Consider the following 27935-nt stretch of genomic DNA (forward strand, 5'->3'; position numbering starts at 1 on the left):
GGGTTTCCTATGTACAGTATCATGTCATCTGCATGTAGTGACAATTTTACCTCTTTAGGGCCTCACATTCTTGAAGGGCCTCGAATGGAGACATTTGGAAGTTTCCTACAATCAAGGGTGACAGACTGTTTTTGTAATGTGTGTTACCCCTGTGACATTTGGTATTTTCTTATTTTTGTATCTGCCAAGAGGCCCCAGAAATAATCCCCTCAGCTCCTCTCCTGACCTCTGAGAGGCCTCGCATCCTGAGAATCAGATCCTCCCTGGGGAGACTGGGTGTGTCCTTGTTTTGGGCTTCATTACCCTCCCTTGGGACTGTGGGGACAGGTCTGCCGCTAGGCAGAGCTCAGAGGATGCTGAGGGGCTGGGAGGGTGCCCCCACTCCCCGCTACACCTGGGCCAAACCACACAATAGTAGCCAGGTGCAGGTCTGGGTACCAGCAAGGCAGGTGCACACCCCCAAAATGTGGAGGGGTGCATTTTGAAACATTTGGATCTGTGAGCTTTTTTTAATGGCCACATGGGGAAAGCCAGCACATTATGAAGGTTGGTGGAGGGAACGTAACCAGACCTCAAGACTCTGGGGCATTTGTTGAACTAATCCTAAGCCCTCAGGAAAGGAGGATGAGCAGGACTTTTGCTAGACTCACCAGAGATGCCCCAGGTTGTGCAGAGCAGGAGAGAGCCATGAGGTGGCAGGGACCTCCCCCTGCTTCCCACAGACCTCGGGAGAGGGGAGCTGGAGGTGGGCTGGGGGCATGGAGGCAGCCAGGACTAAGGCAAAATCTCAAAAATGCTCAGGGCCCCGGGTGCTTCCAGCATGGCACCCCCGGCAGCAAAAAAACTCTGTGGCCTCAACATCCATGAGGCTGTCCCAGGGAGCCTGGGAGGGACCACGTGGTCCCCTCACCCCCTATCTCACCCTGCATAAGACCCTACAAACTCAGTCACTCTCAAAGGAAGGGGGACCTCCTAAACCCAATGTTTCATTTCCTGCCAGTTTGACAGAGTAGGAACTCAAAACAGAAATCATATTTGTTTATATTATACTGATTTATAGAATAAGAATCTGTGATTAAGAATACAAAGAATAATATTGTATGCTTAAATTGGTTTAGAGAATAATAATATTTACTGTTAAGCACTTCCTATGTGCCTACTAGGCATTTGTTTCACTAAACTCTAAGTGCTTTACATATATATATATATAAACCCTTTCATTATTTCCAGCCACTCTATGAGATCATTGTTGTCATTGTCCCCATTTTGTGCAGAAGGAAACTGAAGCACAGAGAGGTTAAGAAACCTGCAGCAGAGCCCAGGTTTGGACCCAGGCATCCTGGCTCCAGAGCTAAAACTCTCAGCCCATCCTGAGGTTGGTGACCAACCTACATACAGATTTCTGTGCCACGCAGAACCACTGAAATGGAAATAATCTTGTCACTCACTGCATGCTGTCATTGCCTCGGCCATAGCATCTAAAATCATTGTGTGTCAATCACAGCTGGGTCAGACCACCGTCCCAGTGTGTCACTGCGACTGTTTCTCAAAGCGTGGGCCTCCCAGGGGTCAGAGAAGGCATGCGATGATTTTAGATGGCACAGCCAAGACAAAGAATGACACAGAATGAGACCATTCCTCCCTTTCCTGTCCTCTCTGGATCCAGCGTGGGCAGAGAGGAAACCTCAGGTTAGTGCTGCTATGGCCTCAACGCCTCCCAGACATGTCCTAGTTCCCTTCCGCAGACTCAGCTATGAGCCTTCAGCAGGCCCCCACCTCACTAGAAATTACCAACATGACCTAGTTCCCCATGTCTTTGTGGTTATTTCTATTTATGCCCTTCTATTTATGGCAGGCCAGGCTGGTTTTCCATTTGAATTATAATGTAAAGCTTCCTATTTAAATACACTGAATTGAATGAAAAAATGAGTAAGCAAATAAGCGCAGAGTTGGTACATGCTTGCATGTATGAGTGCCAAGTCACTTTAGTCGTGTCCGACTTTTTGTGGTCCTATGGGCTGTAGCCTGCCGGGCTCCTTTGTCCATGGGATTCTCCAGGCAAGAATACTGGAGTGGTTGCCATGCCCTCTTCCAGCAGAGTTGATACAGACTATACAAAAATCAAGAAGTGATGTAAGGGTGGAGGACATGGGGGACCCTTTGGAGTGAGATTTAGGGCTGGCCTGGAAGATTGAGCTTGGCATGTCATCCCCAGTAGCTCATGTGGAGAACATCACCGGTCATGAGGCTGGTCTAGCCAAGAGCTCTGAGAGACAGCCCTGAGCCACCCCGAGCCACCGCCACCCCCAACCCTGGGTGTTCCGCTGTCTCTGCTAACTGAACAAGCCCCGGGGTCACTTGGCCAGGCGGGCTGATCTTACTCCACCTCACCCCCACTCTGCGCCCACCTCAAGCCAGGAGGAGGGGAGAATAAGAGTGGATCTCTTCTCATGAAATGGTCAGCTTGACCTGCCTGTGGATACCGCAGACAACCTTGCCCAGTGTCATCCAAAAGCAAACAAATGAATCAAAGGCAAAACAGGCAGGTCTGGTTTGAGTCAAGGCAGACTCAAAGTGACAGGGGTTCGCCGCGAGGCACCAGCATGTCCCCCAGCTCTTTGTCAGCAGGCAGCAAATAGCAGGAGCCCAAAGGCCACTATGGGGACCCTGTCACAATTAAATGGGTCCTGACAGGCTCTCTTTCTGCACTGGCCCCTGAGGACACCTCTCCTCTGGGTCTGTCTGTCAACACCTGGGGGCCTCTCCTGTGGCAGCCGGCCACAGTCCTCAGAAAGTCCAGCTCCCAGCAAACTCTCAAGGTCAGTAGACTCTGTCTGCAGCGGACCTTCACCTCGTCTCCTGGTCCATTTCCCTCTGATTATTCTTCCCCCTGACCCAGCTCCTTGATCCAAGCCTCTTCATTGGCCTGGAGATCTGAATGACTTGTTTAAACTAGGGTATGAGTGACTAACCCGTATAAAAACTGATGATCTGCAAAATGCCACATTTAACCCCCAAAAGTGAATTATTAATTGTGGAATTTTAGGCGCAGAGAGAAGGGGACTATTATACCTTAAATCACCACAAAGCAAGACGAAGGCACTGGTCAGCAGAGGAAGAAGGGGTGGTTTTCTAGGAGCCCAAATAGCAGTCCCACACCAAGACCACAACACCCATGCAGAAAGCAGCCCAAGCCATGCAGAAACACACAACACAGACACCAGCGTGCTGGGTGGGCAGTTTCACGCTACCTAGACGACGGGCTGAGCTCCTGGTCTCCTTGACGAAGCTGGAGTTGGACAAGTTTGTCCTCCGGGAGATGAGGACAGGGATGCGGGTGATGGGGGGGCGGTAGCTGGGCACATTGGGGAGGTGCTCCACCAGGTTTGGAGGGGCAAGCCTGGGGGTCACTTGGCCAGGCGACTGGTCCTGGACTAGGTGATTCAGCTCCATGTCCCGGCCTGGTTTAGCCATAGTGCTGAGGCCAGGGGGTCTCAGGCAGAGACAGGACCCTGGGGACTGCAATGAGGAGCAAAGAGTTGAGAGAGGCAGAGAAGGTGGGGCTCTTCCCCACCAGTGCCAACACAGACCAGCCCAGTGCCCACCTGCACTTGCAGCAGTGCACCCAGAGTCTGAAGCACCACTCTTGTCCCTGGAGGGCAACACCAGTCGTGTGGCTGGTCCACCCACAGCTCTGAGAGACAGCCCTGAGCACCACCCAGTTCTGGCACTTTCTCTCCTTAACCAACTGTCATAGCATTTCCTACTTTACAATCAAAGAACCTAGAACTCCTCAGGCTCTTAGGCTAACACTCAAACATTCTTAATCCGGTAGGATTTTCCATCCTAAAGAAACCCTGGAGCTCAATTAATTTCACTTCCAACCAGACACAATAACTTTTCCTAGGTTCCTGGTTCCCCAAATAGGCTGCATATTGGAATTGCCTAGGAAGGCCTGGCAATGCCTGATGCCCAGGCCCACCCCCAGAGATTCTGATTTAATGGTCTGATGTGAGGACTGGCACCAGAATTTTTTAAAATCTCCCCCAAATGATTGCAATCGCAGTCATGAGAACCATGACTCAAGGCCACTGCTTCTCAAACACAAATGTGCAGAGAAACCTCCAGGGATCTTGTCACGGAGCAGTTTCTGCTTCACCTGGGTGGTGTGGGGCCTGGGATTCTGCATTCTAAAGCAGCTCCCAGGTGACACCAAAGCTGCTGGTTTGAGAGCCACACTTTCAAGTGGCAGCAGACAGAGCCATGCCTCAGTGTTTCTCAAAGTGTGATTCCCAGGTCACCTGCTTCCAAATGACCTGGTGGAACCAGCCCCATGGAACCCTAGTTTGCACCCCCTGATCCTGGTCTTGCTCATCTTTGTGGGGTGCAGACTTAGTAGGTTTCCAGTAGATTTGGGCTAAAGTTAACAGAGCATGTTTTTCAAAGACCAGGTGGGAAGCAGACTCAGGACACCTGGGGTTAAGACACCTGGGTCCATCCCATCTCCAACACTGGCTGCCTGGGAAACAGGCTCATGACCCCATTTATGGTCTCTTCCTTCAGGGCCAGGGATACAAGGTCACCCCCACTCTGCCCAACAACCCAGTGAGGTAGGTACTGTTACTGCCCCCTCTTCTTGACTTGGAAGCCACAGTTAAGAGAGGTCACAGACTGGCTCCAGGTCACACAGAAAGGAAGGAGGAGGGGAGCCAGGAGTGACATGAAGGTCTGTGTCCTTGCTGCCCACACAGAGCCTCAGTTTTCTCATCTATAAAATGGTCTGTCTGCCTCCCAGGGCGTCTGGAGCACTACTAGTGCCTTGAGGATTGTGGAGGTTTGCAAGGCCTGGGTTCAGTGTCCAGCTGGCCTCACTCTCCTAGACTCTGTCCTGTCGTCCCTGAAGTTCTCAGGATTAGGGGTCAGAGTGACAAATGACCAAACTTGTACCAAAGATCTCAGCAGTAAGGAAAAACTCAAAAGACACAGAGTCTAGGACACGCTTTCAGCAAGCTCTGGTCCCAATTTTCATTCAAGTATGATACATTTGAGCCAAACTCTCACTGGTCTGTGACCTAGAGAGCTGTGGACCCAGTGAAGAGGTTGGCAGGAGGGATTAGCTGGGAGTAGGGTTTCCCTAAGGCCTCCTGGGGTCCTGGGGTTTCCCAGATGGTGCAGTGGTAAGGAACCCGCCTGTCAATGCAGGAGATGCAAGAGATGCGGGTTCGATCCCTGGGTCAGGAAGATTCCCCTGGAGTAGGAAATGGCAAACTGCTCCAGTATTCTTGGCTGGAGAACCCCATGGACAGGAGAGCCTGGTGAGCTCCAGTCCATGGGGTTGCAGAGTCACACAGGACTGAGTGAGTGAGCACGCACACACCTGGAGTCCTGGTGGGGTAGGGGTGGGGGGAAGGTGGGGGGCACGGCCTCAAGGCAGTTCCCTTGGGGCCTTTGAAATACATCATCAGACTCTGATTATGTGGTCCTAAGATGCAGGAAATGGGTTTTGCCTGAGGATGGGATGAGTTGGGGAGCGGAAGGAATTGAGAGGCAGAGGGGGAGGGCTTGCCCCTGTGCCCTGGCTGCCCCCAGCCTCAAAGAAGCCTGGACATTCGTATGCAACCCCACCCCCACTGCACACCTACCTCCTGAGCTGTCGGCCAAGGCCTCTTCTTGCAGCTCCTGTGAAAGATAAAGAGGAAACCAAAGCCGTGACCATCCAACCATCCCTGCCCTGGTCCAGCCCAGCCAGTGTCGGGGGATCTGCCCTCAGGCATCTTCATGGGCCCAAGTCTACTCCTTACCCTGCCCGCTGGTTACACCTTCAGCCCACCTTCTGGGGCATCCAGTGCACACAGGAGCCCCAGGCCCCAACACCTGGACCTGTCACATATCATGAGGGGAAATTCTCGGGCAACCCTGTGTGTGTGGAGACAAAGCAACTAAAGCAGCCCCCCCGGCACTCTCCACCTGGCACCACATTTCACAGCCTACAGCCGTGTACAAAACTCTGGAGAGGGGTTTTTAGCCCCATTTTACAGAGGTGACCACTGAGGCCCAGGGTAGGGTCTTACTTAGGGTCACATAGCCACACGAGGACTGGAGTCCAGGACCACTGCTGCCCACTCATGGCCATGTCGCCAAGGCCCTTCTTGATGCCATCTGATCCCTGACACAAGCAGAGCCTTATGGCAACTACCAGCCCATTCTTCTCCATTCGGTGGGCATCTCATCAGCTGAACCTTCACCCCCCCACCCCCCATACACAAAGTGGACAAGGCCCCAGCCCCTTCCACTGACTTTGCCCCAGGCCTCCAAGGTAGCCAGGGCACGAGGCCTGGCGCTGCTCCATACCTGGTGTGAGGTGCTGTGGTCCTGGGCTCCGCCTACTCCGTCCTGCTCCTGGGCTCCTCCCACTTCACTCTGGTCCTGGGCTCCACCCACTTCACTCTGGTCCTGGGCTCCGCCCACTTCACTCTGGTCCTGGGCTCCACCCACTTCACTCTGGTCCTGGGCTCCGCCCACTTCACTCTGGTCCTGGGTTTCACTTTCTTCGCTCTGGTCCTCCTCACTCTGTGCCACCAGGTAACTATCCAGCAGGACACTGTGACTGTGAGGGGGCAGGAGGCAAGGTCTGGGGTTAGGGATAGTAAATGTTTTCTGAGCTGTGCTGAGTGCCAGGCTCTGTTCCAGGAGCTGGGACACAAAGATGCCTAAGGATCGGTCCCCAGCCTCTTGAAGCTCCCAGCACCGGGCAGGCAGCAGATACCACGTCCTGTTAACAATCTCACAGTCTGCATCATGTGCTGGAGCAAGCGGCTGTGAAGGGCACAGCCACAATTCTGCTAGGAAGGAGGGCTTCCCAGAGGAGATGGCCTGTGAGTTGGAAATAGGTGGGGAATAGTGTCCAGGAAATAGGAACAGCATGTGCAAAGAAAATCCTGGAGCATGGTGTTGAGGAAACATCCTCTGCAGCAGGGGAGACTAATGGGCACTGTATGGTGTTCAAAATCTATGCCCAGCATTTCCCCTCTTAGAGTCTCCAGACAACCTTGAAGATGGAGGCAGAGAAGGAAGTATGAGAAAAGTGAAGCCCAGAGAGGTCAATTGGCCTGACCAAAATCACACAGCATATTGTCCCACATCACTCAAAATTCAGACACACACCCTGATTTCTTTGGATGTCATGAGACCAGAGCCACAATGCAATTGCTGAAGGTTTCAGGGGCCCCTGGCCCAGGCAAAGGCACACATGAGTGACAGGGGGCCAGGGTTAGACTATAGGGAGCAGAGGAGAACCCCTGCCCATCTGAATCAGCAACTCCATTCTGCTTGGAATGGGTGCCCCGTGGCCAGATCTGCTGATTTTCAAGAAAAGACTGAACTACACATTTGAATGTGGAATCTCCCCATCTTTAGAGGCTGATAATTAATCCAAACTAATACCTGTATTAAAATGATCTACATTGACATCTATATTAATATGTCAATATCTCAAAGAGCCTGTCTCCAGGCTAAATTGGGCCCTGAGATGCCTGTGTGCAATCTCTGGATTAAAATGATGACTTGGAACCAAAGGCTAATGTGATTTTTGTGGTTAGAATTAGATCTGGCTTCCTAGCAGCCTCAACCCACACCATGGACCATTGTCACCGAGGGGCTCACGGAGGATGCTCTTTCTGCTGCCCAGAAAACCTGGATCTCCCGTCCTCTACCCAAAGAGGCAAGTCTCAGCCTCTGAGGTGGGTGAGGAGATGGGGCCCAGTTGGTTTGGAGACAGCAGCCTGGGAGAAGGAATCAGCCAGCAATCATATTATCACAGCAGTTCCCAAGGGCTGAGTGCCAGGCACAGGGCCAACCACTTGTCCCACCAAATCCTCACCCAAATGACCCTAATAGCCCAGCTGTGATTGATCCCATTTGAGCTTAGTAATTGGAGGCTCAGAGAGGTCAGATGGCCTGGCCAAGGTCACATAGCCTGTACCAGGTGAACCTGGATAAAAGATGGGCATATCTGACCCCAGTGCCAAGTCCTTAATATTCCACTGCCAGCTTCTGAGTGTCTGCACAGCCCCAGGTGATGTGGATGAGTGACCTGAGTGTCTGGAGGATTCAAGCACCCAACTCATTTTCTTTCTCTTCATTGTATACATATTTCCATTTTGAGGCGCCCTAGTTGTCAGATTCTATCCTGCCCAGGAAGAAACAGATTTTCTTAAAGAAAAGGGCATATTATGGCTTTCACAGGGCTTGGCACTTCAGCCTTCATGGGCCCCTTCCTCCATAAATATATTTTTAAAATTCTATTTTATGACTGTATTTATATGAAGATTGACGTAATATTATATTTAAAATATTCTCTTCCATCTTAAAGTTCATTTGTTGGGTCTGCTTTTGAAAGAAATTAAAATGTTCTTTGCATGCTAAGTCGCCTCAGTCGTGTCTGCACTTTCTGACCCTACGGACTGTAGCCCGCCAGGCTCCCCTGTCCTTGGGATTCTCCAGGCAAGAATATTGGAGTGGGTTGGTATGCCTTCCTCCAGGGGATCTTCCCGCCTCAAGGGTCAAAGCTGTATCTCTTATATCTCCTGCATTGGCAGGTGGGTTCTTTACCACTAGCACCACTTGGGATGCCCATGTTCTTGGAGGGCTTCTAAAAGTATTACAGAAACCATGCCCTCAAGCCTAACAGAGAAGAAGGCCCTGCCCAGAAGGGGTGGATGGGCTGGTGCTGCAAGAAGCTGACTTGACTCTCCTTCCCTGAAACAGATGCAGTGGCCTCCTCGGTTCTCAGAGCATGAAGGCCCAGGAAATGAGCTTCCCACAGTCCCAGTCAGAGACTTCCTGGGGTCTTGCTCATTCTAGAATCAGGCCTGGAAAGCAAGTCCCTGGGAAGCCTCCATTTGCTTATCTGTCAAGTGGGTAGGACTTGTCCAGCCTCTACCATACAGCCTGGCCTTTTTTTTTTTGGTTTTTTGGCCACACTGCACGGCATGTGGGATCTTAGTTCCCTGACCAGGGATCAGAGCCATAACCCTGCATTGGCAGCACAGAGTCCTAACCACTGGACTGCCAGGGAAGTCCCAGCCTGGCTTATTTGAGTGAGGTCAGAAGTGCCAGTAAGAAGCCAAGAGAAAAGTCAAAAAATCTCCCCCTGTCCAGAGTCATCTGGGTTCTCCATCTCTAAACACAGGTAAGTTGAACCGTTCCTCGTCTGCAGTACCAGATGACCTGGGACACAATCCCAGCTCTGCGCTCACTGCCAGGGCAACCTGGATGTGTGGGCTGCTGTCTCTGGGCCTCAGTGCTCTCATCTGTGAAATGGGATTAGCAGTAGGAGCCCTGGCACAGCATGTGGCAGGGAACACAAGTGCTCATCAAATATTTGACAGCTGTTATTAAGACTGTTCCTGTCGCCTCCTGATCGCCTCCCAGAGGAGGAGGCGATCTATGAATCACCCACAGAGATGGAAGAACATTTTTCACAAACATCTCCAGCTATGGAGACACCATAACAGGCCCTATGGTGGCCCTGTCAGCCTCACCAGGGGCTGTTTGGGGACCCATGTACCCAAAAATCTTATTGCCCCTGGTTGGGAGTGTTCCCACTGCCTGCCAAGGCCCCCTCCTGACCTGCCCAGAAGCAGCAGGCCATGAGCTTCTGGAAAGCTCCCAAATTCCTGGGATTTGCAAGCAGAGGCTCAGACAGACTGGCTGAGGCAGGGAACACAGAGATCCTGGCTCTCTGAGTTAAAGATGTGGGAAGTAGCAGCTATAGCCTCTGGCAAGAGTTTACCAGTCCACTGCTCCTCCCTCAAGTCACAAAGCAGGCCGTGTCCCCAACTTAAGGACCTCACTGTAGACTCTTCACCCGGCATCCCTCAACCCCGAAAGAATGAAGGAGGGGAGCCCTTAGGGAGAATCAGGCACCTACTTGGGTCTTGCTGACTTTGCCAACAGGGACGCGCATGATGCAGGAGCTCAGCTGGGGGCAATGACATTCATCCCAAGCCCCCTGGTTGGTGCGTGCCAGTGGAGAACTGGGGAGCCCCGGCCCAGCCCCGAGCCTGCAAAGCGAACTCCAGAGCCAGTGTGACTGAGCCTCCAATCCCTTCTGCTTCTAATCAGATTGAGGGGATGTGCAGGGAACTCTGCAGAAACGCCCCCAGGGAGACCAGGTGGGGACCAAAAGGCTGTGGTTGCTAGGAAAAGCCGAGCTGTTGCCAGCAGAGATCGGGTCGCTAGGCGACCATCTGCCCGTTACCAGGGCCTGCGCGTCATCAGTAACCCCTGTGTCTCCACAGAGCTGGCAAGAGCATCCTTCCCCAGGCAGCAACAGCCCAGCCGCCTGTCCCACGCCTGACACCCTCTGGCGTTGTGCCTGGGATCAGCCACTCTGTCATCACAAGACCCTTGTCCTTACTTGGGGCCCTAGGCTCCAAGGTTCCCTGCGTCTGAAGTTCTGGGCAAATATGTGCGTGACCAGGTGCGTGCCTGGGAGTGTGTGGGTAACTGTATGCGTGTGCTTGTGTATAGTGTGGATGCATGCAGGTGAGTGCCCCGTGCCTGTGTTACCTGTGCATGTCCGCAGGCTGTGTGGGGTATAAGCGCCCTGACGACACGCAAGTGTGCACATAACCCAGCATGTCTGTGTCTGTGTGCAGGTGTGCATGCACAGTGCAGATACATGTGGCGTGCCGTGTGTATTAGGCAGAGAACAGAGAACATGTGTGTAGTTAGTATGTGTGCCTGGGTGCACTGGCTCCCTGGCCTTCAAGTGGTGTTTTAGTTCAAGAGCCGTGGCATATAAAGGGATTTGTAGGCCTGTGTGTTGGGCATGTGTGTGTTCTGGCAGAACAGCTCAGAGCTCTGCACTATGCCCAGAGGCAAGTGGAAAGAAGAGAGCAGATAGGGCTGTACTAATGAAGACCCAGGCAGCACCTAAGGTCTTCACCTGAGAGTGAGAGCATCCTGGCTCTGGAGGGGCCTAGAGGGCAGAATTAGGACCAGGTCACAGAAGCCAAAAGGAAGCACTCCTAGTTTTGGCAGAAGAAATAATTTCCTAAGTCAGAGGTATGTGTGGATGGAATCAATAGCCTTTGAGAGGTTGTGAGTGCCCCATTATTGGAGGCAAGCAAGTAGTTATATGGCCTCCTGCTAAGGATGGAAAGATTATATGTGAACTGGGCAAGCGCGGACTCAAAGCAGAGGAGACTAAGCAGGCTTCTAGCTCCCAAATCCTATGTGGTCTCATGATTTAACTGTTTCCTGACTGAGACTAAAAGTGACTCTTAGTAGAGATGAGAAGGTTGGTGGTTTTTGATGGACCACATACTCCACACCAGGTCCTCCTGCGTCTGTTCTCAGCCGGCCCTCTGGCCACTCGGCAGGGGCTATTATCCCCCCTGCCAGACCTCCCATTTTACAGATATAGAGGCGGAAGATCTGTGCCTACCTGCTGCTCACCCAGGTCACTCTGCTGAGAGAAGCAAAGCTTGGGCTCCTAACACTCGCAGCGCTGTCTTGCCTTACGCCATGGCCAAAGCGACAGGGAGGCAGGGTGTGGGCCAAGGGGTACCGCAGAGGGTAGAACGACAGGGACAGGGAATAATGCCAGGGGGTGAATCAAGGGGAAGGACTAAATCACCCGGTCTGATCAAGGGGAGAGATTAAATCACCCAGCCACCTCGATGCTCCTCCTGCTTCAATCTCTGCACAGTGCAGCTGCCAGCCTGCATCACTCCCCTGCTCACAAACCTTCCACGGCTCCCTATTGCTCCAGGAAGTCATCAAGGCCTTCACAATCCGGCACCTCTGAAGGATCATCTCCCCCCACTTCAAGTTACACTGTTACTCTTCCTGGGCCATGCAGGCTGCTCCTGAGACTGCAGTTCACTTCCGCCTCCTTGAAACACTTTCCAACTGGGCCTCCAGGTCCCACCCTCTTCTCATCTCCCTCTCCTCCTCCTTGGTCCTTTCTGGTTCCTCCTCAACTCCGATCTGGCCTTTGGGTCTCTCCTTCATCCATACTCACTCCCCGGACACCTCCTCTAGCCCCACTTTCAATTCCACCTACAAGACCAGACACCTGCCTTTACATCTCCGGTCCAGCCTCTTACCCCCTAACCCCACTCAGGCATCCAGCCATCTGCACGTCACCTCCACGTGCATCCATCTCGCCATCTGCCCTTCTGTCCGGCTCGCATGGTTCAGGATCCTCTCCCCAAAACCTCCTTCTTGTGGAGGTGCATTCTACATTTGTTTGCCCGTATAGGGGTGGGTGGGGTGGGGGTGGTTGTTGAGTGTTGGGTATTGTGAATCCCAAGGTCATTATGAGCCCAGTGGAGGTCTCCCAGCAGCCCCCTAGCCTCTCTGATCAGTGCTCAGCAGTTCAGCACACAGCTCAGAACAAAGCGACGAGCTCCCGTGAGCAGCAGAAAGCATTCCCACCCCAAAAGCCACAGCAGCCCCTCCCTGGGTCATCCCTAAGCCAGGCACACAAGTGTCTTACTCATGCACCTCCTCTTCGTCTTCCTCCTCCTCTCCGCCTTCCACCTCCTCTTTCCCTCTGCCTTCTTCCTCCTCTTTCTCTCCGCCTTCCACCTCCTCTTTCCCTCTGCCTTCTTCCTCCTCTTTCTCTCCGCCTTCTTCCTCCTCTTTCTCTCTGCCTTCTTCCTCCTCTTTCTCTCTGCCTTCTTCCTCCTCTTTCTCTCTGCCTTCTTCCTCCTCTTTCTCTCTGCCTTCCTCTTCTTCCTCTTTCTCTCTGCCTTCTTCTTCCTCTTTCTCTCTTTCTTCCTCTTCTTCCTCCTCTTTCTCTCTGCCTTCTTCTTCCTCTTTCTCTCTGCCTTCCTCTTCTTCCTCCTCTTTCTCTCTGCCTTCCTCTTCTTCCTCTTCTCTGTCTTCCTTCTCCTCCTCTTCATCTTCTTTCTCCTCTTGAATCCGAGGCAGCTCCCTGAGTTGAGGTCAGAGGCAAGAGATGAGGTCACTTTTAGCTGCACCCCAAGTCCCCTTCCTGCCCTAGTTCTCAGTAGGATGTCCTATAACTACAAGATTGCCCCTGGGGAGCCCTGGCCTCTCTCTAGCAATGAAGGCTCCCTCCCTGCATCAGGGGCCTGTCCTGGCCCCCAACCGCCCTGGTGCCAACCCTAGGTCACCCCTCACCCTCCCTGGTCCTCAGTTTCCCCATCTTTGCAATGTAGGTCATGGACCTGTGGACCGGAGGCCTCCTGACTTGAGCAGCTAAGACTCCACAGGGACTGAACTGCTTCTGTCCTTGCAGAGGGTGACCTGGCCATCACTACCATGGTTACACACTCCCTTCCTTGATGACCCTGCAACTCCCTTCTGGAAATGCATCCTGCAGCTATACACACATGCACATTCAGGGACATGGAACAAGGGTGCTTGTGGCAGAATTATTTAAAATAATAAAAATGGCCATCAATAGTGGGCAAGTTAAGTACATTCTGGCATATCCATACAATGAAATTCTATGCAGTTGTTGAGAAAAATGAGTATGATCTCCATGTTCTCAATGCGGAAAGATCTCAAAGTACATTGTTGAATGAATGTAATAAGGTCGATGGATGTGATATGCTATCTTTTGTGCAAAAAAATGAAGGGGATCCATGGTCACATATGCTCAGATAGGCCCTGGAAAGTTACAGAAGAACCTTGGCAACTGTTGTGCCCATGGGGAGAAAGATGTGTATCTGGTAGGAGGGAGAGGGAGGAGAAGGTAGGCTTGGTCCCAGCTCTCTGCCCTTTTGTACCTTGGGGATTCTGTACCATAGGCCTGTTATCTTCCCAGACAATCTTTTTTAAAGGGCCTTCTCTGGCTCCCACCTGGGCGTCTGCTCCACCACCTCGTCCTTCTCTTCATCAGCTGGAGCTGCCTCTGAGATCCGTGGGCTGATGCTGGTGCTGCCCGCCTGGTGTTCATCCTCCTCCCAGTGAGGGTCAACCTCTTCTAGGATGAGATCCGACTCCTCTTGCTCTCCAGGGAGGATGCTGACTACAGGGGACACGGTATGGGAGAGAGTGGGCCTGGGCCTCTGAGTCCCAGGGACCACACAGGGAGCCTTGGTCATCACCAGCCACGCGCCAGTTCTCATCCAAGCAGTGGAAACAGCAGTTATCACTGGGCCATTGACAACAGGCCAGTGCTAAAGTGATGCGCAGAGGCCCACAATAATTCACCCTGTCTCCTTCCATTAGTTCCCCCTCTCTTTTTCCTCCTGAAACAAGGCTTCTCTGGTGGCTCAGATGGTAAAGAATCTGCCTGCAATGCAGGAGACCCAAGTTCGATCCTTGGGTCAGGAAGATCTCACCTGGAGGAGGGAAGGGCAACCCACTCCAGTATTCTTGCCTGGAGAATCCCACGGACAGAGGAGCCTGGACTATAGTCCATGGGGTCACAAAGAGTTGGACAAGACTGAACAACTAACACTGTCACTATAATTAGTCTTTGTTTCTCAGCAGGGCTTCCTTCCTGGAGGTCTGTACAGAAACGATGCTTCCAAACACAGTATTGCAGGTGATATCATGAGACCTATGCTCAAAGTCCACCCTGCCGTATCCAGGTGCAACGCCCCGGAATGTCCCGAGGGCTACAGAGGGAGCTTGTTCACTGCCTGTTCTCCAGATGCCACCCCTGCCGACAGCATACTTCATGCCCATAATCTCAGAACCTGCCTCTGGGAGTCTAGAAAGATTTTCTCTTGAACTGGAGGCTCCACCTCCAAGGGAACTTGACTTTCTCATGGACGTGGTCTCACTTTCAACATTTCTCCATGGACTCTGGTCCCTGGCAGAGAAAGTGGGGCTGTGAGTGTGGCAGAAGTGGCTGCAGGGGAGGTTCATCAGGAGCTTGAGCCCACCCCCAGACAGGAGAAAGGTGAAGATTACCTGGGAGCAGGTGGTCCCCAAAAGCTCCAGGGGTCTTGGTGGGCCTGAAGCCAGGTGTGAATTACTAACGGTGACTTTAAGTGGAAGCTGGCCTCAAGTCTTCTCCTTTGACTCTGGGAGTTATTGTTCATAGTGCAGGATAATAACAATAGCCCCAGCTACACTTATTGAGCATTTACTATGTGCCAGGCCCTGTACTAAGTGACCCATGGATTAACTCAATTAGTCCTCACATCAACCTTTTGAAGTGGGAATAACTATTATCCCCATTTTCTTTTCCCTCTTTTATGTTTTAGTCCCCATTTTACAGATGTGCAAACTGAGATGCAGATTAAGGCTTTCTTTTATAGGGTATTTCCCTCACGCCAGGCTCAGGGGCAGTCTCCTTCCAAGCGTTCTCACTCCCCACTCCTGCCTCCTGTCTTCAGGTACGGATGCTATCCTGCCTCACAGAGGAGGTGCCCACCACACCCTAGACTACAGTCCTATCTCCCCTATCCCTCTAAGCAGCCTGGATTTTGACCAGGGAAGATCCTCCCACTGTGGCCCTGAATCCAGTGGTGGGACATACAGGTCATAGGTGCTTACTGGTCTATGTTGTCACCCAGCCTTGGTGTGGGGTCTTCATCCGGACCACCCCTTGAGGGTGCAAGTTCCCGCTTGACACCCAGGGGCCACCCATGGGACAGAATATTCCCTGACCTGTGAGCTCATGAGCTTTCACAGCAACCCTGCAGGGGAAGGACAGTCCTCTCCCCATTTTATAGACCAGACAGGCTGAGTGACTTGTCTAAGGCCACACAGGATGCCAGAGGCAGGGCCAGGTCCCCTGACTCATTTGCCAGGTGCTATCCTAGGTGACAAGCGTGCCCCAGAAGCACCTCCCCGGCACTGGCAGCCACTCCATGACAGGCGTTGGATGCCATCCTTGCTCACATCCTTGCTTTCCCTCTCATTAACCCTTTTTATCTAGGTACTAATTAGTGAGTAGGCGTTTTACAAGCATTTCCTCCTCTCATCTCTGCGCCAGGCCTGTCCCCGTTTTATAGCCAAAGAAGGGGATGGTGCCTGAGATCACCAGTCAGAAAGGGCAGGCAGGGGGTACCAATCCTGGGGCGGGGCCCTACTGTCCCTGGAGCTGTAAGGTGGGACCCTCTCTGCAGGCCTCTGACTCTTAGCTCTTCTGGCTTTTCCAGGGTCCGTCCAGGCAGCCAGGTCACAGATGGGGCCACGAAGCGCTATGGATGCTCAAACCCACATGGAAACTGCTGCTCCATCCAGGGCTTAAACTTCACCCTGGAGTGCCTCAGGGCACACCCCTTCCTGTGCGGTATCCTCCCAGCCTAGGGCAGCCTTCAGGGCAGCCAAATGGGGTCCTGACTCCAGCAGCGCAGGTCGATAGCCCCATACAGGGAGAGAGCTGCTGCTTCTAGGACCAGCCAACAGGGAGCCCAGGGGCATGGATTCTAGGCCAAGGCTCCCACCCGGTCCCTGGATTGCTGGCAAAGCCCTGGCCTGTACTTAAAACCCTCATCCTCCCTGGCACGCCTGGATCATGACACCTGCTCTCTCTGTCTCTCGCTAGCCCAGACCCGCATCTTCTGGTCCCTGAAGCACTAACTCCTCACTAACTGGGTATTTCTCAAAGTGTGGTCCTCTCCACTACACCATCATCAGAATCATCTGAGCAAGTCGGTGCTTCTTGAAAGTGCAGATTATCAGGCTCCCACACTCTTTAAATTGGAAGGTCTGGGTGTGGGACATTCTGCATAGCCACCCACAGATGTCACCTGAAGTTCAAGAACCCCTGCTTCAGCGGCCTTCTCTGCCTCCGATGCTAGCTTAGCCTCAGAGTAGTCTCTGCGAAATCACTGCCCTGCTCAAGCACCTCCAACGGCTCCCCGTCACCTACAGCCTAGTCCCCTGACATCAGGCCCTGACTTTTCTAGTCTTACCTCCTGCATCAAGGACTCTGAGCTCCCGATCAGCTGAAGTGCCCAGCCTTCTCCCTGTACGCTCTCACCGCCAGGCATATGTTCACCCCGTTCCCTCTACCAGCTTGCCCTCCCCTCGTTGCCAGTCTGAGACCTCGGGGGTCTCAAAACTCAAAGGCCTGTGTAGCTGGGGAGATGAGAGTGGAGGGTGCCCCCTGCTCTCAGGTGGCAGCTGCCACTCAGACTGTCCCCAGCGCACAGTGTGGGACCATGACAGCCCGATATTCCCAGTTGTCAAGAGAAGCCAGGTTTTTCTGTGCCAAGTCACCTGATTTTTCAATGTCGACAACTAATGCCAATGTTTAAAATCCTCCTTGCCCCAAACAAAGACATCTTGTGGGTCAGCTGGGACCCAGGGCAACTGGCTCAGGACCCGTGGCTGACTCCTTCCGACAACCCCAATATGCGGGCCTTATTAATTCACCCATGTCTCAACCTAAGTACTCCCTTTAGCCTTACCCGGAGCAGTAACATCATGCAATCACAAGTTTGATGTACTACCATATGCTTTTTAATGTCAGTTAAAGCATAGTGATGTCATCCACTAGTGGTCCGCAAATTTTGGAGGGAAAGAACATGGCCAAGCCTAAGGAGATCCTCTTTCGGGAAAAACCATCCTTTGGGGGCGCTGAGTGTGTCAGGCACTGTCCTGAGAACTGTGTGGGTGTCCTTTCAAAGCCATGCCCGTGGGCGTCCCTGCAGCCTTCTGGTGGGAGGTCCTCCCGCTGTCCAGCCTAAACCCTACTGGCTGCTGGGCTGGCCTTCCCCTTGCTCGGGTGGAAAAGGGCAGCCTTAGTCTGTGAGGGGCAGTTCTGGGACTGACTCCCCATCACCCTGCCTGGGATTGGTGGGGGGTGGGCAGTAGGGGGTTCAAGGAGGGTGGGGAGCTCAATGGCCACCCCATTCCCCTCCCCCGCAGGTCTTCTCTTCAGGGCACCCTTCTCTCCTTCCATCCACCTGTCCATGTGTCCATCTGCGCTCTCCCAGGCTCCCTTCCCTTTTGTTTCAGAGGCTTCCAGCTGCCACCACCCCTGAAACAAAGGAGAAGACAGAGGAGTGGGTGGCGGGGTGGACAGGCAGAGGGAGTGAATGAGCGAAAGGATGGGGGGTCTGGGGGACCGGCAGGGGAAGGGCCACCCTCATCTGAACAGTGTTCGCCCCAAGAAACTATATCCCAGTCCTTACCCCTGTTACCTGTGAGTGGGACCTTATTTGGAAATGATTTCTTCCAGGTGTCACTAGTTAAAGATCTCAGGGTGAAGTGACGCTGGATTTAGAATGCTACTGCTAAGTCACTTCAGCCGTGTCCGACTCTGTGCGACCCCATAGACGGCAGCCCACCAGGCTCTCCTGTCCCTGGGGTTCTCCAGGCAAGAACACTGGAGTGGGTTGCCATTTCCTTCTCCAATGCATGAAAGTGAAAAGTGAAAGTGAAGTCGCTCAGTCATGTCCGACTCTTAGTGACCCCATGGACTGCAGCCTACCAGGCTCCTCTGTCCATGGGATTTTCCAGGCAAGAGTACTGGAGTGGGGTGCCATTGCCTTCTCCAGGATTTAGAATGGGAGGGACCTAAACCCAATGACACTTCCTTATAGAAGACATGAGAGGGAGGTTTGGCGGACACAGAAAAGGCAGAGCTTGGAGGGCAGCTAGACGCCAAGAGGCATCGAGGATGGCCAGCAGCCACCGGATCCAGGGGAGAGGTGCGGCGTGGGGCCCACCTCAGAGCCCCAGAGCCAGCCCTACCAACACTTCGATTTCAGACTCCCAGCCTCCTGAACTGAGAGACAGTACATTTCTGCCGTTTGAGGGTATCCACTTCTGGTCTTTGTTATGGCGGCCCTAAGGAAATTGACACACCCTGGTTTCATTCATGACCCACATGCTCCAGGCACATCATGAGGTCCTGCCTGCAGCAGGTTCGGAGGGTGGGACTGGGTAGGGGTGGCGGGGGGTGGTCCATCCTCAGATCTCTCACTGGCCCCTGGGGGTGGAGGGCGTGGGTCTCTGTTCCAGGGAAGGGCTTCCGGTCCTCTAACCTTGGCCTGGCTGAGCAGCTGCTGCTGGGCCCAAGGGACTCTAGTCACCACTCCATGACAACTGCTCTGTGACCTTGGGCACATCTCTGCCGTTCTGCCCACCCCAATAGCCGTGGGCAGCCCTGCTCTGCACCCTTTAGGGTGGCTGTGAGCTCGAGACTGAGTGAACCCTGCCCTGAGCCTTCCCTTCACGACACTACCACGATTACACAAACCCCATCGCCTCCCATGCCTGAGCTCCACAGTCAGCCAGTCTGTGCGTGCCGCCCTGTGTCGGAGTGACCATGTGCACTAAGTCGCTTCAGTCGTGTCCAACTCTGACCCCACGGACTGCAGCCCGCCAGCTCCTCTGTCCATGGGATTCTCCAGGCAAGAATACTGGAGTGGGTCATAAAGGCCACCACAGTGGGGCTGGGGCAGGCAGCTCTGGGACACCCAGGGCCCACATTCCGAGGGCCTGTGTCCAGGGTGAAAGAGGGCCACTGCTCTGGGCCTGAACTCTGCTCCGCTCACCTCCAGCTCTCATCACAGGCCTGGCACACAGCAGCTCTCCATGAGCATTTATGAACAAATGAACAGACAAATGAATGGATGTGTGGGTGCCCCATATGCCACATGCCTTTCCAGAGGCCATGACATGAAGGAAGAGCAGATTTTGGATCTCAACCCTCCCTTCCGGGGCCCGGTCCTCCTGCAGGGCTGAGATAAAAAGCAATACACACTCCCCACAGGCGAGGGGATGCCCTCCCAGCTCAAGGTGTCCAGTACCCCCAGAGAAAGCCCATCTCTCTCCTTTAACCCCATAACCAGGGACTCTGCTGAGCCAAACCCACTAGCCCAGGGGACCATGGGACACTCTCTCCAGGGCTTCCTCGCAGGAAGGGAGGCTCATCCGACTTGATCTCAGAATTATTTTTTCTGGATAGAAGCTGGCAGGCAGGCCAGGTTCCTGCCTATGTGCCCATCCCCTCGGCTCCCTGGTCCCCAGGAGGGGGTCTCCAACTACCATCTGATTCTGGGCCAGGCTCTGGCTAGCATGGGCTCTCCCAGGTCCAGGTCTGGAGACTGGCTGCCCTGGCCATCCCCATGTCCTTGCCTGGCCCATGCACACTCAAACCAAACAACCCCCATGGAGACACACACAAGGACCCACTAAGATGTCACTTACTGGTCTGCACGTCACATGTCACTGAGGCGTCAGACTCCTGTATGGGGAGAAATGGGGAAACAGTTTCTGTGGGCTCCTCACCGGCCTTCCTGCTTCAGTCAGCACTGCTGGCACACCAGGAGTAAGAGGTCTCCTCACTGCGCCCGAGACACTCCCTCCCCCTCAAAGTGGCCCGCTGCTCTAGTCATTCCCCTATCAGGCTCACTGCTTGCCTGGTCCCACCTCACCTCCTTTGCCCAGGTGGGCACCTGCCTTAGCTGCCCTCTCGCTGGTTCTCTATGCATGAAAACCCTCTCCCATCCTCCCCTGAGGGTTCTCTCAAAGCTCCATCTGCACGCAGGCCTCTCCCCGCCAGCCCATCCCCAGAGACCCCCCAGTCAATGCATCTTCACCCACTAATCATTCCTGCTGCTGGACACCCCCTTCCCTCCTCTTGGGGAGCTCCAAAGCTGTTCCTTCCTCTGCCGCCCACAGAGTGTGTGTGAACATGGAGCCTGAGGGGTCAGCCGGCAGGGAAGCAGTCCTGAAGCTTCCTGTCCACCTTCCACTACAGGGGACTACCACCCAGGCCTCCCATTCCAGATGCTTCTATGAAAATGTTCAATTGTGTCCAAGGGAGAAAGGCCAGGCAACAGATTCTTGGAGAGGGAAAGGTAGGGTGTCTTGCTCCTCCCTCCTACCCATGTGGGAGCTCTAGGTCATCAGAAATGCACATGGGACCCGCTGGCTTCCCAAGAGCCCCACTTCTTCCTAGAACATTCTGGGCCTCTCTTGTCTCTGGGCCTTTGCACATACTGACCTTCTGCCTAAAGGGCCCTTCCTACACCACCTCCTTCACTTTCTCCTACCCTCTTCTTACTCCTCCTTCAGGTCTCAGCTTGCAGGCCACCTCTACTAGGAAGTCCTCCTTGATGCTCCTGGGAGGCTCCTCCTCTGCACCCCACATCCTCTCTGCTCCCCGCATGAAAGCACCTCCCCATTGACTGTGACCAGCGGGCAGGCGGTCACTGTAGTCACAGTGACCAGAGGGTGTATGTGTGTGGAATGGACATGAGCCATGCAGACAGGCAGGCTAGAGGGGCTGAGTTCCAGTTGCAGGCTCCCATCTTCCATCTGTGCCCTCCCTGACCAGGGACCATCTCACCCTTGTCTGAGCTCCCAGGACCCTCCCACCACCACTACCCAGGATCCCTACTCCCCCAGACAGCACCCACCTGCTCCCCACCCTTCCCACGGATCACTGGCTGTGGCAGGGCCATCTCCAGCCTGTGCAGGATCCATGCCATCAACCTGCAAGTGGGAGAGAGAGAAGGGGCATGTCCAGGCAGGAGAACTCATAGGAAGACTGAGGCTGGAGTCAGAGCCCTCCCCAAGGCAGGTAGCAACCCGCCAGAAGATGAACCAGAACCTAAGTGCCCAGCCCTGAACACTGCTGCCCCATCCTGGCCTCCCCAGTTGAGCCTCTGGTGACTATTCAGACCCCAGCAAGTAACTCAGTCCCCCGCCACCCTCCACCCCACCTCTAAGATTCATTTCCAGCCCCTCACACCCTGCCAGGATGGGAGCACTTAGCAGTACCTATCTTGATTTTATTTTTTTGGCCACATGGCATGAGGGATCTTAATTTCCCAACCAGAGATCAAACCCGTGTCCCCTGCACTGGAAGAGCGGAGTCCTAACTACTGGACCACCAGGGAAGTAGCCATCCTGATTTTAAATGCGTGTATCCTTTGAGCCAACAACTCCACTTCCTCTGATTCGCTTGCACATGAACGCGATGATGCCTGTACAAGTATATTACCTGTTCCAAGAGTGGAAACCCACCTAAATGTCCACCGAATGGTTAAATAAAAGTCGGCACATCGATATAATGAAGTAGTATGCAGTCGCTGAAAGAGTGGAACTGACCTTTATGTGTAAAAACCACCTCTATTTTTAGGTTAAAAACAAAAGTGAGATGAACTGGAATCTACTGCTAGAGTCTAGCGTATCTAGAGTTTGCTGCTGCTGGGTATGTATGTTTGCAGGAGAAATGTTCTCCAAGCTCATCTGCATCTCGGAATTGTGCAGAAGCAGGAGAAGCTGCAGATGTGATTGCCTAGGGAGGGGGCGCTGCAAACCCACTGGAATTTTCTCCCAGGCGCCTGTGTTACTTTTCTAATTTAAAAGACTTGTGTTGGGGGGCCGGGGGCGGTATTGGGCTGGGGCCAGGCACTGAGCCTGCTGCCCGTGCGAGCAGAGGTGTTTGAGGGGCTCACCTGGCAGAGTCCTGTGGGGGCGGCAGGGAGGAGGCTTGAATACTGGGCTGGGGCTCTGGGGTCGGTTCCTCCTCAGGTTCCGGAGGGCCAGGAGCCGGCAGGGAGGGGCTCTCCTGGGCCTGTGGCATGGGCTTGATCTCCAGGGCGGGTCCTGGGGGCTCTAAGTAACAGAGAGGGAGGGAGTAAGGATGACATGGGGGGCTCCATCCAACCCCTAAGGGCATGGGATCCAGATTCAAGGTGCCAGTGTGACTGAGTGGGGGGCCCTTCAGGACCACATTAACTCTCCCCATCCTCAGACAGACATGGAGCTGAGGTACAGGGCCTTGTCCAGGCCTTCACGAGGCTCTCCCTGGCTTCCCAGCCTGGACTAGGGAAGGGGTTTCAGGGTTCCCAAAACAGCCAGTTCCCTGCAAGCTGAACCACTCCCCGAGCACCCTTGGAGCACCATTTGTACCCCCAGCCCAGTCTGTGACCATCCCAGGCAGCCCCTCCCCAGGCCCCTTCCCTGTACCTGGACCTAAGGCAGCATCTGTAGGCTCATCGCTCCAGCCCTGGGCCAAAACAGGAAATGACATCACGGAGGAAGAGGCCTGGTGCGCTCAAGCCCTGGCCAGCCCTGCCCACTCTTCCCCTCCATCCCTACCCCCTCTTGCAGCCATTCCTCCCCACTAAGGACCCACCAGAGAGGAGAGCACCCGTCCCCCTCCAAGGGTCCCAGGAGTGAGGAGCACTTGCTGGAGTAGGTAGGCCCTTCCTGGGTAGTCAGCTGCCTGCTCTCCCTTTTCTTCAACTCACCTCAGAGATTTTTGGGGGCTGAGGCAGCATTTTCTCCAGATTCTGCTCGAACCACCGGAGCAGCCAGGGCCCGGGCCTGCAGAGGGGCCAGCGGTCAGCTGAGCAAACTCAAGTGATCAGCCCTTCCCCGGCTCCCGATCCACACAGTGGGGACCTGGAACTGCATACTCTTAAAGGGCTTCCAGTGGTAGGGGACTTCCGCCAAACTGAAATTCTGACCCAAGGCTGGACAAGGCTCTGGAACCACAGGCCCAGCCTTGGCCTCCTGAGCAGCAGATGAGAGTTGGGGCTGCTTGCGGACCTGAATGCAGCAGGGGGGTAGGTGGTGCTCCCTGTGACTGGCACAGAGAAGTCTGGCTTCATGGGTATATGAACAGTGTGGTCACACAGGGCCCCATACTTAGAAAGGCTCATGTTTGGTTTAATGCTCTATTGTCACCATCTTAATCCTGTATTTTCATTCTGCAGTGGGCCCCACCAATTACATAGCTGACTCTGGGATAAACACTGGGTCCCCAGATCCATCTATTCCAGGCAGCCCCACTCTCTTCAGAGAAGCTCCATGCTCCCAGGGGAACCCATCTCCCAGGTGTGGCCCAAAAGAAAGCTGGCGAGTCCTCTGGGTGCTTTCATCCTTAATGGCTTTACTGGTCTCACTAGTCTCCAGGGTAACCCTGGGGACCCATGACCTAGGCAGCCTCCAGGGGACAAAAGGAATAGAGGGCAAGTAGGAGCAATGAATCAGTGAATGAATGATATGTGTGATTGTATATTCATTCATTCTTCTCTTCTGTGCTGAGTTGCCTCTGTACGGCAGGCACTGTGCTGGTCACTAGGGGTTTGGCAGTGACCTAGACAAACACGCCTGAGTTCAAGGACCTGACAGTAAGGCACAGGCAGGGGGAGCTCAGTGAGACCCCTCCCAGGAGTGGAACATGGGCTCCCCCATTTGCCACAGTCACCACCCAGCCTGCCGCCCTCTCAGTCAGTTCTGAGAAGTCAGAGCAAGTGAAGCAGGAGTGTCATTCGCTCAGTTGTGTCCGACTCTTGGTGACCCCATGGACTGTAACCCACCAGGCTCATCTGTCCATGGGATTCTCCAGGCAAGAATACCGGAGTGGGTTATCTTTCCCTTCTCCAGGGGATCTTCCCGACCCAGGAATAGAACCCAGGTCTGCATTGCAGGCAGATTCTTTACTGTCTGAGCCACCAGGGAAGCACCCTGAGGAGTCAGAAGCTGTGGCCAGTTGTGAGGCCAACTGGGCACCCTAGTGTCCCCCATGGTGGCCCAGATCCTGCCTCTGGGCATCCACCTCCATGTGGTACCCACCTCCATGTGGCACCCACCTACACAAGGCCCACCCCTAAGCAGCTCACCCATGCGTTGGCCCCTATCCGAGACTCTCCCAGTAATGAACACAAAAAACTATGAGCAGCACAGGGCTCATCATCCCCATACTGTGGATGAGAAAAGTGAGGTCCAGAAGAGACAAGAGGCACGTCCAAGGTCACACATAGAGGTAGTGGTGGACCCTCGGCTCTGGGCATGCTGAGCCCACCACACACACTACAGATGGGGCTCGGGCACAGGGACTCACCCTGGGTCTTCAGCCCTGGAGGGTCCACTGGGTTCATCTGCAAAAGAAAAGAAGCCTGTTAGCAGCAAGAGGGCTGCCCAGAGCCCCCGGTCAACCCAACTCAAACCCAGGTTTGAACCAGGCCTGAGACAGATGAGCTCTGGCCCCATGGACTCTTCCCCGAGAGCTGGGCCCAACCCAGCAGCCCCTCAGTGCTCAGTTATGTCTGATTCTTCGCAACCCTATGGACTGTAGCCCGCCAGGCTCCTCTGTCCAGGGGATTGTCCAGGCAAGAATACTGGAATGGGTTACCATTTCCTTCTCCAGGGGATCTTCCCAACCCAGGGATTGAACCTGCATTTCCTGCATTGGTAGGCAGACTCCTCACCACTGAGCCACTAGGAAAGTCCTAGCAGCCTCTAAACCCACCACTATAATGCCATCTGGCCTCCTGTCCTTACCTGAGCCCCCAGTGCCGCACTGCCCAAGGACCTGTGCTTCTGCCTGCTGAGACAGACAGACGTGGGCAAAGGATACAGGCGCACTGGCCTCCCTCCCTCCCCTTCCCCCCGACCCACCGCAGCTCCCAACCCCAGCAGTACCTGATCTGGACTCTCCAGGCCTGCAGCAATGTTCTGGGAGGGCCTGCTGCTGTGGGCAGGCTGCGGGACAACTTTCTCCACACCCTTCCTGAGCCAGGTCAGCATCCAGCCTCTGGGACCGCTGAGGGACAGAGAGACTGGCCTGCCCTCAACGCCCCCAACCCTTCCCTGGTCAGCATGGCAGTCCACCGCATCCTAAAGAACTTGGTTTGAACCCCAAGCCTCTATCTCCCACTGTGATTCTTCAGACACATCAACTCCCTTTAGGAGCCTTGTGTCCCTCTCTGGAAAATGGGGGACACCAATGCTTGGTGAGGCCAGGCCTGCCCCATGCCATTCGAAGCCCACCCTGCTGAGATACTCAGTAAAACATCAGCCAATTATCCTTGTGCCCAGTAAGCCTGGCTCCAAGGGGCCCCTCCTGCACTTGGCTCATGTCTTGTGTTCTGGAAGGGTTGAAGATTTCCTGTGGGGTGTTGTGACAGAGGCTTGTTAGCCTAGACAGAATCATAGACTTACCGTCTGAGGCCAACCTGCGCCCCCCACAGACATGCTCACTGGGGCAACCACCCAGGGTCTAAAATGTGACCTTTTGGGGAGATTTCATGGGAAAGTCTGGATTTCCTGTCTTCATGGGGAAAATCAGAAGCTCTGGCCACACCAAACCTGCATTTCACCCGAGCACTGAGAAATCTCTGGTCCCCAGCCTCCATTTCTCTTGGTCGTATGGTCGATTTGGCCCAGGAGACCCCCCTCCTCTGCCTGAGGCTCCCCTCAGCCAATTCCTAGGGTCACCTGGGCCTTTGCTTGGGAATGACTGCAGAGCAGAGAGCAGTGGCCATCCCCGCCTCCTCAGTGACTCCCTAGCTTGGGTGGGGGGCTGGCCCTGAGGAGAGGGGAGGGTGCTGTAGTACCTGTGAGCTTCGGGAGCCACAGAGACCTGGGCCTGGAGGGATGTGGGCGGAGTGAGAGCAGTCTCCTGGGTTCCTGGAAAGAGCCCCTCTGACTTTAGGACTAGACCCCCTCAGAGGCCCGTTTCTATCTGCTGAGGAGGTCAAGTCAGAGGCGGAGGAGAGGGGAGAACCCTGAGGGAGTTGGAAGCCTGCAGTCCCAGCTCAGCTCAGCTAGAAAGTCCCCAAGAGTCTGCCCTTACCTTCCTGAGCCTCAGTTTCTTCATTTGTCAGGGGCACTCATGGGTCAATCTCATGGGCTGCTACTGGGTTCTAAGTGGAGGATACAGCCCTTCTCCCTCCCCGCCCTCCCCCCACCCACTGGCCAGGGCTTCCAGCACTCACCCTGAGGACCCAGAGTAGCCGCAGCCACTTCCTTCCCCACGCAGGGCTCCTCAGGTGGCTGGAGGGTTCAAACAGGGCCATGTGAGCCCCTAGTGATGCCAGCCCTGGTACAGGCAGAGCAGCCCTTGACCCACCCATGACCAAGCCCCCACAGGACCAAACAGCTCTATTCTCACAGTGGTCTCTGAAATCCTAGGGCCTCACCTCCCACCTGGGAGACAAAGGTCTACCACCTCGCCCAGAAAGCTGCCCCACTCAAGTGTGCATACACTTAACGTTTGCATATAGACCCAGACACAGATATTTGTTTGTACACACGTACATGTATATGCCCAGTCACATAAACATACACACACACATATATAGGTGTATACAAATATACTTGTGGTTTTGCACTGACATACAAATATCCACTCATAAACACATTATTTCAGGTCTATTAACACACAAATACAGAGATGTGCATACATGCACAGGTGCCCAAAATATGTATATAAATCTAGAGCTGTCCCAGGTGTGGACCAGGAACCAGTGGCAGTCTGCAAACTGTTACTGGTCCACAATGTTTAAGAGGTTTGCAGCAGATTGTATTATCAACACACTGCTTCCTTTAAGGAGAAAGTCGTCCTGCAAAACAATACCAGCTGAACTAAGCAGTGTGCTTAATATATAGTAGATTTATCTCTGGCAAGCTCCTGGTCTCCTCCTGGACTGGCAACAAATGGTTCAGGGCCTGGCTACTTTGATTAGCTCTGTTTTAGACTCTAGAGGTTAGAAAACAATGGCCAGTGAGCCAAATCCAGCCTAGTGCTTGCTTTTGCAAATAAAGCTTTATTGGAACACAGCCACCATGTTCATTCATTTATATATTGTCCATGGCTGTTCTCACACTACAGTGGCAGAATTGAGTAATTAACAGAGATAGCGTAACCTACAAAGCTTAGAATGTTTACTATCTGGCTGTTTATAGAACCAGGATACCCCCGCCCCCCATGTTTCCTTTTGGCCCCAACTTTCTCTGTTGTGGAAGCTGGGTGGGGGCAACTGATCCAAGCCAGGGATTCTCTGAGCAGCGAGGCCAGCGTGACCTTCCTGGCCCTTCAGTTCTCACCAGGGACACTTCCTCTATCTCAGTCTCCTCGGGGGCTGTTTCAGGCTTTGGCTCCAACTCTGGCTCTGGTTCTGTCCCCTCCTCCTCTTGCTTGGTCTTCTGAGGAGTCCCTGGGGGCTGAGGCAGCACCCTCTGGACCCAGCTCAACATCCTGACACCTGTAGGGGACAAAAGTCCTTCGGTATCCC

At 53.9% G+C, this 27935-nt stretch overlaps 1 protein-coding gene across 2 annotated transcripts; it reads right to left on the minus strand.

Moving 5' to 3' along the window:
• Positions 1–46: 46 nt before the first annotated feature.
• Positions 47–27897, minus strand: LOC138095772 (cyclic nucleotide-gated channel beta-1-like). 2 transcript variants are annotated; one of them, XM_068991661.1, is made up of 17 exons: positions 27748–27897; positions 26637–26694; positions 26256–26328; positions 25342–25462; positions 25201–25246; positions 24761–24797; positions 23163–23238; positions 22879–22918; positions 22365–22524; positions 21321–21396; positions 20107–20143; positions 13843–14011; positions 12819–12949; positions 12509–12737; positions 6352–6607; positions 5643–5679; positions 47–105 (listed from the first exon to the last, which is right to left on the minus strand). In XM_068991661.1, the coding sequence occupies exons 1-17, from the start codon at positions 27895–27897 to the stop codon at positions 47–49; spliced, it is 1755 nt and encodes a 584-aa protein (XP_068847762.1). The 2 variants fall into 2 exon arrangements, with proteins under 2 accessions (XP_068847762.1, XP_068847763.1); XM_068991662.1 differs by lacking the exons at positions 47–105; positions 5643–5679; positions 6352–6607; ... (1 more) ...; positions 12819–12949; positions 13843–14011 and adding an exon at positions 17904–17929.
• Positions 27898–27935: the final 38 nt, after the last annotated feature.

Source organism: Capricornis sumatraensis, chromosome 20, assembly GCF_032405125.1.
Source record: "Capricornis sumatraensis isolate serow.1 chromosome 20, serow.2, whole genome shotgun sequence".
In the NCBI taxonomy this organism is placed as follows: domain Eukaryota; kingdom Metazoa; phylum Chordata; class Mammalia; order Artiodactyla; family Bovidae; genus Capricornis; species Capricornis sumatraensis.

Excerpts from the sequence above, each read along its gene's own strand:
- LOC138095772 (XM_068991661.1), bottom strand. The coding sequence starts at position 27,897 with ATGTTGAGCTGGGTCCAGAGGGTGCTGCCTCAGCCCCCAGGGACTCCT. Across the intron at positions 26,329-26,636 it reads GGCTACTCTGGGTCCTCAGG|GAACCCAGGAGACTGCTCTC; the intron begins GTGAGTGCTGGA and ends GGCTCTTTCCAG. Across the intron at positions 12,738-12,818 it reads AGAGAAAGAGGAAGAAGAAG|GCAGAGAGAAAGAGGAGGAA; the intron begins GCAGAGAGAAAG and ends AAGAAGAGGAAG.